The sequence below is a fragment of the Kryptolebias marmoratus genome, linkage group LG1 (assembly GCF_001649575.2).
Source record: "Kryptolebias marmoratus isolate JLee-2015 linkage group LG1, ASM164957v2, whole genome shotgun sequence".
In the NCBI taxonomy this organism is placed as follows: domain Eukaryota; kingdom Metazoa; phylum Chordata; class Actinopteri; order Cyprinodontiformes; family Rivulidae; genus Kryptolebias; species Kryptolebias marmoratus.
In genome coordinates, this window is record NC_051430.1 from 13,496,269 (window position 1) to 13,508,232 (window position 11,964).

The following is an 11,964-nucleotide window of genomic DNA, read 5'->3' on the forward strand; positions in this document are numbered from 1 at the left end:
AAAAAAAAAAAAAAAACAAACAGCATTTTTGATGAATGTGTCTATCCAGGCGGCTCTTTTCGGCACTTCCTGTGGCAGGTGTGTAAGGAGTTGCAGAGCTCCGCTCTTTCCCTGCTGCTTCCCTGTCCCAGTTCTGCAGCCAACCGGAACAAGGTAACATTTTCAACATCCTGTATTTTTGCTGTTTGTTCTTCCCAACAAGGCATACCATACGTATCATATTTTGGATCTACCTGTTGCTGTCTGAGATAACAGTGTTCTCTGAAAACCACCTCTGCATTTTTTATTTGTTTTTGAACCAACAGATACATGAAGCTGGCAGAAAATCTGTGCATGTCATCATAAAACTGATTGTTCTGTTCACAATGCCACGATGTGTTTTTGTTCTCAGGGGAAGTACATCCTGACTCCCTGCCCTATCAGCTATGCAGAAGAGCAGTTGTTGCACTTCTTCGGTCAGCTGCTAGGCATTGCCATCCGTGCCGACGTCCCGCTTCCCTTGGACCTCCTGGGCTCGTTTTGGAAGGGCCTCGTTGGCGAGCCTCTTGACCCAGAGCAGGACCTGCAGGAAGCTGACGTCCTCACCTACAACTATGTCAAGAAATTTGAAAACGTAAAGGAAGTTGTAATGTGTACTACATCACTGGTAGTCCTTTTGTTGCTCCTACCTTTTGTTCTCTTCTTTGTGTTTGACGTGTACGGTTCAACCAGATAGGGTTGGCTGAAATTGAGGCTGGCAAGTTGGGCGATCAACCGAGACGCATTTAAGTCTAATTGTTGCATATTTAAACTATTTTTATTCTGGTTTAAATATACTCATACATCTAATGCTATAGTCAAAACAATACGGCCACAGCACCTTTTGCATTAGTTTGTAGCCTTTCTTGTACTTCTTAGTGTAAACACATGCAATTTATCAGTACTGGACAAATTTTCTTTGCCGCAGCTTTATTTCTAGTGAGCTTAAAATGGCCTCTGTCGTCTGTCTCCAATGCCGCAGGTGACTGATGAGAGTGAGCTGGAGGCCCTGTGTGCTGAAATCACCTCCCAGCACCATTCGGGAGAAAGCCCAGACTCCCCCAGCCGGCCCTGCTGCACTTTCACCTACGTCACTATGACTGGCGAAGACGTGGAGCTTTGTCAGGATGGGCACGGCCTCCCTGTCAGGTAGTCGATTTGTCGTGTTTTGTTCCTGCAGATGTTATCTTAATGTACCGCAGGTTTTATTCAACTTCCTAGTTAAAAACCACCGTGCGTTGTAGTGTTTTTTTAAAATTATTTTTTAATTCTGCATTGTTTTCTGTTCGCTTTCAGCTGGGAGAATAAGGATGTGTACGCGCGGGCGGTGCGAAACCTCCGTCTGAGGGAGCTGGAGAACATGGAGTGTATGACAGCAGTGCGCGCTGGGCTCGGTTCCATCATCCCCCTGCAGCTTCTAACCACGCTCAGTCCCTTGGAGATTGAGCTGCGCACATGCGGCCTGCCTTACATCAACCTGGAGTTCCTCAAGGTGAAGTATATATTTGTCTAAAGCGCCCCACAAGTCACTGCCCTTAAAAACATGGTTTTTACTTCACATGAACCCGCTCTGGGTGAGCCACTAACAGCTGGGTCAGTGAAAGTAGAGATGGATCTTTCACAGTGTTAATATCTAATTATTTTAGATCATATAATTATACATCAGTCTCTCTCTCTTTCTCTGCGTAGGCTCACACCATGTATCAAGTGGGTCTAATGGAGACCGACCAGCACATCGAGTTCTTCTGGACCGCCCTGGAGATGTTCACTCAAGAGGAGCTCTGCAAGTTCATCAAGTTTGCGTGCAACCAGGAGCGCATCCCGTTCACGTGCCCATGCAAGGACGGAGGGCCAGACACCGCCCACGTTCCCCCGTACCCCATGAAGATCGCCCCTCCGGACGGGGCTGCAGGTAATGCCTGCCGGGCTCTCTCAGCAGGGCGTCTGTCGGACTCTGTGCGAGGCTCACATCAGTGGTGTTGGTGCAGAAACTGCTGACGGTGCTTATAAAACGGCTGGAGGCAAACTGTGAACTTGCCGTTTCTCTTTGCTTGAATGTGTTTGTAAAATGATTAGTCTATAAAATAAAGGCAAGAACACTCGCCTACAGATTTCTTATAGGTATGCAAACTACTACTACTACTGCTATTTATTTATCTACAGGAGTAGAATCAAATAAAAGCTTATCAAGATGTGTTTATGATCTACAACAGATAAGATTGCTAAACTCTTTTGTCGCTGGAGCAAGCTTCTTATTTCTGCAACTCATTTACCTTCAGCAGTTCTATTAATACCTAATGTGGTAAACATATTTAAATATATATATATCCACCACTGAAATAAAAGCACAAGGTTGATTTTGTTGTACTCTGTTTTTGTTTCCCCTGCAGGTCAGCCTGACTCGCGCTACATTCGGGTGGAGACGTGTATGTTCATGGTGAAACTGCCCCAGTACACCTCTCTGGACGTGATGCTGGAGAAGCTGCGCTACGCCATCCACTACCGCGAGGACCCTCTCAGCGGCTAGGAACGTCTGGACAACCCCGGCATTCCCAACCAAACGTACCCAACACCTCACCCTTTACCTCTGAGCTCGTCCTCCCCTCATCCCCCGCTTTTACCTTTTTGTGGCATTCCACGTTTTGACCTTTTATTGCCCGTGTTCGGCGTTTCATAATTTTGTTTTTCGACGATTATCCTGTCGGTTTAAATTCAGGGAAGACGATCGGAACGCCGCGAATAAGTCTCACCTAGACTGCACTGAGTTTGACGATGGCATTGAAGTAAAATGGCTGCTGAAGTTTTTGTTCACCCGTTCCCTTCCTTTTAGTGTTCGCGGTTGGGCCAGGTCGGTGAATTTGACAGCTCAATCGGATAACTTCACATCAGCACTTTACAGTTGCTTGTTTAATGACTGATCGAGCTTTTCTCGAAGATGCTGGAGTTGACATTGCCTCAGAGGCAACAGTCAAACATGTCCACTCCGAATGCTCGAGCGAGCCGCCTCCCTCTACGTCTCCCTTTTTAGGGACGATGCTCGGAATCATGCCTTTGCTGTAGAGAAGATTCTGCTGTTTGCGTGTGACGAAAACCAAAAATTAGAAAGCGTAATCTAACATTTCAGAAGGTACGATTACAACCAGAAACAAAGAGATTTCCGGTGATGCCTAAATCTGATCACGTTAGCTACTGTAGGAGCAGGTGGGAACGAGTGCTGTGCAGGACTTTGCGTAGTTTTACCGCCTGTTTTAAAAAGATGTGACCTGCTGATGAACAAACTACTTTATGCCTATGTAAACTGAGGACATTTTATTAGCGGCTCTGAAGAAAGGCTGTTTAAGTCGTGTAAAAAGTCCTGTTAATCTATTAATCACATTCAGTTTACTCACATACACTGGAGGAGAGAGCAGCGGGGAGTCCTGGCTTCTGCCTTTCCATAGATTTTCTTCAAGCTGAAAGTTTGTCTTTGTTTGTTTTGTTTTTTTTCTTTCTTTCTTTTTTTTATTTCACTCATAACCAAATGTTTAGCTGTGTAAAAAAACAACAAAAACAAACAAAAAAAATGACCTAGATTAAAAAAAAACACAAAAAAAAGGTAAATAGACTGAGGTAATGGTTTACTTGCTTCTTCTCTTGCCCGTATGGTTTTGTTTCATTTTGGTTTGCACTACTCTTCCAAAAAAACAAATAAACAAAAACAAAAACAAAAAAACAACAAAAAGATTCTGAAATGAACAAACTAGATGATGTCTGCTGGATATCTAGTTTGTTGTGTTGCTACTTTTTATGACTTTTGGAGAATAATCTTTATCACCTTCGTCTCGTACTCGGATGGTTTGACTTTCTTCGACACATGGTGAAACAATGTTTTCTTGTGTGAGTAAAATCGCCATTTTACTTGGATTGGATTGCTGAGCCTCTTGCAGATTTATTTATTTTTTATTTTTTATTTTTTTGTTCAGTTTCTTTTATAGGGTGATAAACCGCTGCTAACGGGGTTGCTCTCTCTTTGACTTGCTCCTCCCCGAGACGACTGGGAGGGAGTACATAAGGTTACAAAAAAAAAGGACATATCCATACAAAGAGGTGTTGCGATGAAATGTGTGCTGTACATTTACTTGATATTTATTACAATTATTTATGGTTGCATTAACTTAACTTTTACTGTCTTACCTCTGCACATGAGTAACATATCTAAAATGGATTATACAGATGTAAAGAAATGAATGGCATTTGAAATTTCTGTGTCATAATAAAGAAATGTCTTCATGTACAACAACTGGGTTAAACGTCCTGTTTATAACTTCTTTTTTTCTTTACTTATTGTACATTTCTGCCTAATCAATATTATGCTGGGTTAATTATTTTAATGTAGCTTTAGGGTTTCTGGAAAAAACTTCAATTCCTGAAACGCTTTCTCCACAAATGAGTTTGCCCACTTGATCCCATGCAGTGATTAGACATGCCTCGATGGGACAGCGGTTGTTCCTGACAAATGATCTCTGTCAAGCGTGTTTTTGTTGTCTCCTTTTTGAACATGTGGCCCCATGACCGACTTTGGTTACATCACAGCTGACTGTGAATCAGGCACCTTGACTGAGCGGCGAGTGGCGGGTCGGTCCAGCTCCAGCCGGATCTGTGCTCATGTTGACATCACCTACGGTAGTTTCATCATCTTTATTATGTGACACAGAGACAAAAGAGACAAACAACCATTCACCCTCTCATTCACACTTAGGGACAATTTAGTCTATAGTGAACCTAACATGCATGTTTTTTTGGATCTGTGGGAGGAAACACCTGTTACTCACATGCCATGGGATCGGCCTGTTAACAAGTTTAGAAAACTAAAGATCTTTGAGGCAAGTGACCAGACGGCTATACTGTCTGCTGTAGCACTTTTTAAAGGAACTCAGAAAGTATTTGTAGAAAACAAAGACTATTCATTGCTACAAAAAATGCACAAACAGGATAAACATTCCAGTGAAATATTGACTACTCTTCAACTCAAATTAGGACTGTTTTAATGACAGTTTATTATGGACAATAATAAACACAACAAATTAAATTAATATTTACTGTATACACACACTTTATGATACCAAGGTGACTTTTCATTCTGTCTGAATGTGTTTAATGCAGATTTTTAACATAAACTATGATCCCAATGATTGATAACAGTTAAGTAATTTCTGGCCATTTAAAAAATATCCCTGTAGCTTACTGATTGGTTAAAATAAGTGCCATTGAGAAGATTCGGGTGCAACTCCAGTGTTTTGCTGGGAAAATCTGCATTCTGTTTTTTTTAACAGGAAATGACTCTAACAAACAGAACAGACTCTGAGGAGTTCACTCAACCTTGAGATACTGCTGCTTGGATCCGACAACATCAAGTCCAGAGGATCTATTGCGAAGCAGCCTAATGCCCCAGATCCAGACACCGCAGGACAGCGTCCGCTCCGATGGTGTTTGTGTACACTCTCACTGGGTCAAAGCTCTATTGATGGCATGAGCAGGACTTAATTTTATGGCTTAAAGGTCTGTATATCTATTTGTTAAATAAATATTGTATGAGCAAACAGTTGTTCACCATTCAGGCCGTTTTATGATACCAAAAACATGTTTTACCTCAGACTTGGTTAATGTTTCTCTGCTAAAATCTCCTGATTCTGTCCAACATAAAAACCTGCATCGCAGGACTCAACTGAATGTCATGTGTTGTGTCTGTGACGGCTGAAGCTAACGCAGCAGAAATTGGTTTAAATTATTTTATTTTAAATCTCATCTAAGGTCAAGAATTAGAAGGCAGAAAAATGTAATTTACTCAGATGTAAATACAGAACATTTTCAAACACAAAAGCTATTTAACAAAACAGACATTTTAACAAAGCGAGCCCGCTTACGACAGATGAGTCCTTTTGTTTTTTAAAAAAAAACTGAGCTTCAAAACTACCTGAATTATTCTGGTTCATAAGACAGAAAACCCCAGCAGCCACATGCTCTCATGTTTGTCAGTCTCAGGGGGAACGAGAGCTTCAGTCTGGAATGATTCGATCTGTGGGCGAACCACAGCGTTCGGGGACCGAGGCTGGCTGATGGAGAGAGAGAAAGAAAAGGTCAGGAGGACCCAAGTGGCACTAGACGATGCCAAGCTGTTTCTTTAGCCTCTGGAGCTGCTCCATGCTGATGTTGTTGCCGCCACACACAACAACGACCACGGGGCCCAGCTGCCGTGGCAGCTTGCCCTCGTCCCGCAGCCTTTTGATAACGCCGCTGTACACCGCCGCCAGAGTGGCTCCACAGGCGGGCTCCACCAGGATCTTCTCATCATCTGCAAGCACCGGGAGAGTTCAGTGTCACGGGCCGGGGTCGTCGTCGCCGCACACCTCATTCACTCACCCACAAAGCGCTCAACGGCTTTCACCGCCTCCTGGTCAGTGACGACTTCGGAAAGCACCACGTGCTCGCCCACCAGTGTCATGGTCCGTGCAGAAACCCTCAGCAGGCCCAGTGTGGTCGCAACACTGCGCGGATCGAAACAAACGGCATTGTGAAAGCCAGATAACATCTCTTCCTGTAACTTTTTGTTTATTTTAACGAGGTCCTGTGTGGTATACCTCGTCATTGCGGGCAAAGTGACGAGCTCGCCAGCTTTCATGGCTGCGTTGAGGCTGTGTGCTCCCACCGTTTCCATGGCTACGATGGGCACGTCACCCCAGTCGGCGCGACAGAGTCCCTCCACCACTCCGTTGAGCAAACCTCCGCCTCCCACCGACAGCACGATGGCTCCGGGCTTCTCTTTAAGGTCACGCTCCAGCTCCTTCACCAGAGACGTGTGGCCCTCCCTGAGCACAGAAACACTACCTGTCACTTCCTGCTTCAACACAGTCTGCTTTGTCTCTTTCTTTTGAGGCAACGTCACTCCTAAAATACATAGAAAATGCCTAAAACCTCCTTTCTGGTTGTGTTCGACTGCAATCTGAATGATCTGATGAGCCCTCAGCATTAGCTTTTATCTGCGAGTGCTCTGTATGTGATAAGGCAGACGTTCTTATCTCTCATGTACGTGTTCCTTTCCTTTCCTGATGGCTCGGATTCCTGCGCAGTAATGACAGCCGCTGCTGTGCAGGAAAAAACTGAGCGCAGGCTCACCATATGAGTGGGTCATCAAAGGGAGAGATGAATATCCAGCCTGGGTTGTTTGCGACGAGCTGCTGTCCGTATTCAATGCTGTCATTCAGAGCCTGGAAAAGACAAGCTTACCTTTTAGATTATTTAGTCTGCAGGGAAAATCATTTTAACTGGCAACAAATTATTACTATTTCTCTGGTTCTTTGCTTGGATGTGCGCTTTTTCCATGAATCTATAAAAAAATAATGGATTAAATAACTGAGAAATGGAAGAATATTTGACAATAATTTCAGCCAAGCCTTCCATATCCTGACATGAACTGAGTCTTATAAAAATATTCCATGACTGACGTATTGAATAGCACAGGAGTTCGCCAACCTTGCCATGAATGATGACATTTGCCCCCTCGTCCTTCAGCCTCTCCACGGTTGGGTTTGGCGTGACACTCGGGACCACTATGGTTGCGGGCACACCGAGCTGGCGTGCAGAATAAGCAGCAGCCATGCCAGCATTTCCTCCTGTGGAGACCCAAGTCGTGAAAACTTCACATCCGGGTAATCGCGAAAATGCAGCAGCAGCGACAACACAATGAGGCGTTTTTACCTGAACAGCAGACAAATCGCTCACATCCTCTCTCCGCCCACTGCAAAGAAACACAAAGCTTAGTTCACACCCTCAGCTGGTCCAGACTGGTTCCTTCGGATTGGTTTTCTTCTTCCCTTTCCAGAAACGGGATGTGAAACGACTCACCGTTTTACAGAGGTGACCGATGCCCCTGATCTTAAAGGATCCCGTCGGCTGAGATGAATCCAGCTTCAGGTAAACGGGGGTCCCGGCCACTTTGGTCAGAGCGAGGCTGTGCCTCACTGGAGTGGGAACGTGAAGGGCCTGCTGGGTCTTCATCTCACTGGGGACAGACGAGCAGGGAGATGGTTACCAGAGGCCACATGGTTCAAATCAAGACAAAAAGTCATGGAAATGATCGAAATTTCGTCTGAGTGCTTTGTGATGCTTACATCCCCAACTTACCAGACACGAGTGGAAGACAGCGAAACCAGCTGATGTCAGTGATCCACAGAGCTCTTGTTCCTTAGCACTTGCAAGTAAAATGATTATATACCTGCTTTGCTGTGGGACTGTCAAAGGAGGCCCTTCTCCTGACCAATCCGCTTCAGGCATCCTGCCAGCCAGACCCCTCCCAGTGATGGGACAGGCCGAAGATCAGTGAAAACACACCCGGTGGATTTCACCCCTTTGCCTCACGCTTTGATAAACTAGACGTGAGAATGCGTGAGGATGTGATTAAAAACTTTGCTTCTGAAACAGCCTGAGCTGATCTGCTTTGACTCAGCAGCCGGGAAAAACTGGAATCACACGAGACATTCCTGTGGCTTCAGAACAGAGGAACTATTTCCGAAAGAAAACGTTTAAACGCACACATTTGAAAAGAATCGGCGACGTTTTTATCCCGCCGTGCTGTCATTTGCATGTCGTCTCACCTCTAAAGGAACTGCTCACACAGGCGCATTACCAAAAGAGTCAGGACAATTTTAGCACCGGTCTGCAGCTGCCAAAAGCGGGCCCCGGGCTGCTCCAGACTGGACGGTTCAAACCTGAATGATCCGGAGTTCAGGCCGGACAGAAGGCTGTTAAATGTCTTCGTCGGAGGGCTGAAAATATCTTTCTAAGTTGGAAGCAAAATTGTCTTGAATAATGTTTTAGCGTGGAAGCAGACTGCTGCAGCTCAGGAAGGCAGTTCAGCACCTAATTATGCTCATATTCTCACATGCAAATTGTGGGCCCCATTTTATTATTCCGCTACCAACTTTTCAAATGAAAATATCCAAAAGCAAATTGACTCAGTCAAATAATCCACCTTTTTATTTTTTTTACCAGTTTTATATGAGCATGTAAAAAAAAAAAAAAAAAAAAAAAGCCTTTCTGCTTCACTGTGAGAAGCCTTTGCTCCAAGCTTTTCAATTTCATTTAGACATGCATAAATTATTCATTATTGATCAGACTTCTTTCAACATCAAGAGGCTCATTTTGAGAGGGGTGAAAGTGAGATTGCATTTCTCATAATAATGAAGACAAAACTAAACCCTGATGGAGTTAGCTTCGCTGAGCACATCCATTAATTCGGGGCCTTATTTCTGAACACTCTGCAAAAACGTGTTTTTTTTTTCCCCCCTTTCCTCTCACAGATGCCATGTTTGGTGACTCCTTTGGCTTAGTTTCTTAAGTAAAAAAAAACAAAACAAAACACCCCAAAAATATTTTCTGTTTTATATTAAAGTTAAATACAGTAATAACTTGTTGGGACTCTCAGTGTTATTTGCAGCACAAGTAGTACAAATATTTGAATGGGCTCTTGTTTAATTTTGTAGGTAAACTTTCACATGATTAGTCTTTCATTCGTAGATATATATATAAATAGAATCATTCAGAGAGCAGTCAAACCTCTGCCAAAGCATCACTAAAAACAGTGCGATCCGGATCATGATGTGGTTCATCATCAAAATGTACTCAATTGTTGTTTTTTGTGACAACCCCAACATTACCTGAAAATGTCAACCATTTCTTTTCATTGGTTTTTATGTAATCTTTGCTAACAAACAGACAAACTTGACCAAAACCAGAAACTCGTCGGCTGACGCAACAAAGGGGTCACCTGCTGGAGCACAGACAAGGTTTTAACAAGGGGGTCACCTGTGATCTTTGACCTTGACATTTGACCGTATCGCCACCAAAACCGAATCACTTGTTCCTTGTACCATGTTTGACATTTCCTGAGAAATTCATGTAAATCCGTTCATAACCTTTTGAGTAATCTTGTGCACAGACGGTACTGAAAACAAAAACCTCCCTGGCGGAGGAAATGAAAGCTTTAACACAACCTCACCTGTGGGTTTGTCCATAACCCTGTTGAGTTCTCACTTCAGTGTCGGAACATGAAAGCTAAAAACTTTTCCTGCTGACATTTTACAGTAAAATGTTACAATGAAATCAGCGATAACTGCATTTGACTGAAATGCTTTTGGAAAAACAGTAGTGAGCTTGAGTCAACTGTTACACCTATCAACAAGAAAAACCACACATATTTCTGGTTTTCTTCTTGTATTGTTCAGAATGTCTCTAATGTTAAAGGCTTACTGCACGTCTTGTTTTTTCTCAGTTTCTTGACAGTTGTAATGTCTGATGAGGCGAAAGGTCTCTCTGTGAAGGACCTTTACACCATCTGCTGGTGGAGACCGACACGAACAAGCTCGACTAATAACCTGCCAGCAGAACTGACTGCAGAGCTGCAGTGCACAACAGTAGACAAATTCAGTTCATTCCTTTTATTTTCAGTAATAGATTCAAGCGTGCATTTTTAAAACTCATTTATACATACCCTAACTTATCCTTAATGTTAAACCTAATTTAGGAAACAAAATACATTCATTATTTCATTAAGTCCATTTTTATTGTTTATTGAAGCTGGCGACCCGTCCATCATGTACCCAGACTCTTGGTTACAACTGGGATAGGCTCCAGACAATTTGTGATGCAAAACCAGAAAAAGCAGACACAGAAAAGAAATAAAATTTAAAAACAAACTACAAACCAGGGCCCTTTCCAACATTACCGCCGTACTTACCTCAAGCAGAAGATTTGGTAAAATGACAAACTGGTTTGTCTTAGAAAACAAATCCCACAATCTGGAGAAGCCAAAAGCCATTCCAGTTTAGTTTAAATAAAAATGAATTATATCATTCATGTTTTAAATGCAAAGTAGTTCAGTCCATGTTGGAAACCCAGGAGAATCGCACCGTTTTTGTTGTACGACCAGAAGGAATTTGTTCATTGCGTCCGTACAACCATAGATGTTGACCCGCCAAAAGTATGTTTAATATAATTAATGAGGGCTCTGTTACATTAAGTGCACCAGTTATTTATGCAATCAGCAGGATGAAATGAGGACTCACAGAGCCGGTCTGAATGATGCGTATTATATTATCTTTACCTCAGCTGCAGCGTCAAGCCAAAATGTCCGCTTGGAGACAGCGTTTGCAGCCAAACCCTCGAGCCGCAGACCACTAATGATATCGTTTTGTGTACAGAAAATTCTGTTTCCATGTACGTACTAATAAATAAAACGTTTTTATCTGCATCCGGGCCTCTTAGGAGCAACTGACTTACAGCTGGGATCTAATTTCACCCACTTGGGAGCAGCTTACACCGCAGCTCCTCACTGAGCAGCGAGGCCGTGTGGGTTTGCCCGCTCCACGCTGCATGAAGGTGGATAAGGAAGAGTTAGAAGTTGCAGCAGGGTTTGGGGAAGCAAAGAATCCCATTTCTTAGCCTTATCCCTCCCCACCAAGCCATACCCCTGACCCGTGGCCCTTAATTTGAACTTGGAAGGAGTAGGGACTAATGTATTCTGTTGGAATAACCCTTCAAGGAGTCGATGCACCATCACTTGATGATGATTCCTTTTATAAACACAAGTTTAATATGTTCATATATGATGTATTTGTTTAACCTGCAACGAACTTTATGCTTGTTGAGGAAAGTACATCAGTATCCTAATACACTGGAATACATTCAGCTAGACATTACAGTGTTCTTTGATAAAATAATAGGTATTTATTGGAGAATTGCAATACTATATTCACTATATTTTATGCTTGTTAAGAGCAAGGCGGTAATACCAAACATAATATAATAATTTTGTCACAGGGTTTTTATTTTTTAACAACTAAAATACTTAGACTTGTGGGGTTTTTTAGGTTTTCAAGTGCAGCTCATACATTCCTTTGACACAATAGGCAT

General features: G+C 43.0%; 2 protein-coding genes across 5 annotated transcripts in view; one reads left to right on the forward strand and one right to left on the reverse strand.

Annotated features, from left to right (window-relative positions):
* The window catches only part of LOC108236530 (probable E3 ubiquitin-protein ligase HECTD4), a 35,085-nt gene extending 30,794 nt beyond the window's left edge, over positions 1-4,291 (forward strand). For 3 of the 4 annotated variants that reach the window (XM_025006135.2, XM_025006134.2, XM_017417233.3), the window contains exons 71-76: positions 50-153; positions 392-613; positions 1,001-1,167; positions 1,315-1,510; positions 1,708-1,930; positions 2,409-4,291. In XM_025006135.2, coding sequence (XP_024861903.1) covers positions 50-153; positions 392-613; positions 1,001-1,167; positions 1,315-1,510; positions 1,708-1,930; positions 2,409-2,545 — 1,049 coding nt within the window. In that variant the 3' untranslated portion in view covers positions 2,546-4,291. The remainder of the gene's footprint in view (positions 1-49; positions 154-391; positions 614-1,000; positions 1,168-1,314; positions 1,511-1,707; positions 1,931-2,408) is intronic. The other variant, XM_017417231.3, reaches the window with a different exon arrangement.
* A 748-nt stretch (positions 4,292-5,039) lies between these two features.
* LOC108236463 (L-serine dehydratase/L-threonine deaminase) lies at positions 5,040-8,953 on the reverse strand. Its single transcript, XM_017417123.3, has 8 exons — positions 8,179-8,953; positions 7,900-8,056; positions 7,753-7,792; positions 7,528-7,667; positions 7,171-7,262; positions 6,636-6,863; positions 6,418-6,542; positions 5,040-6,349 (listed from the first exon to the last, which is right to left on the reverse strand). Exons 2-8 carry the CDS (start codon positions 8,050-8,052, stop codon positions 6,156-6,158), a joined length of 972 nt encoding a protein of 323 aa, XP_017272612.1. The 5' UTR covers positions 8,053-8,056; positions 8,179-8,953; the 3' UTR covers positions 5,040-6,155.
* Positions 8,954-11,964: the final 3,011 nt, after the last annotated feature.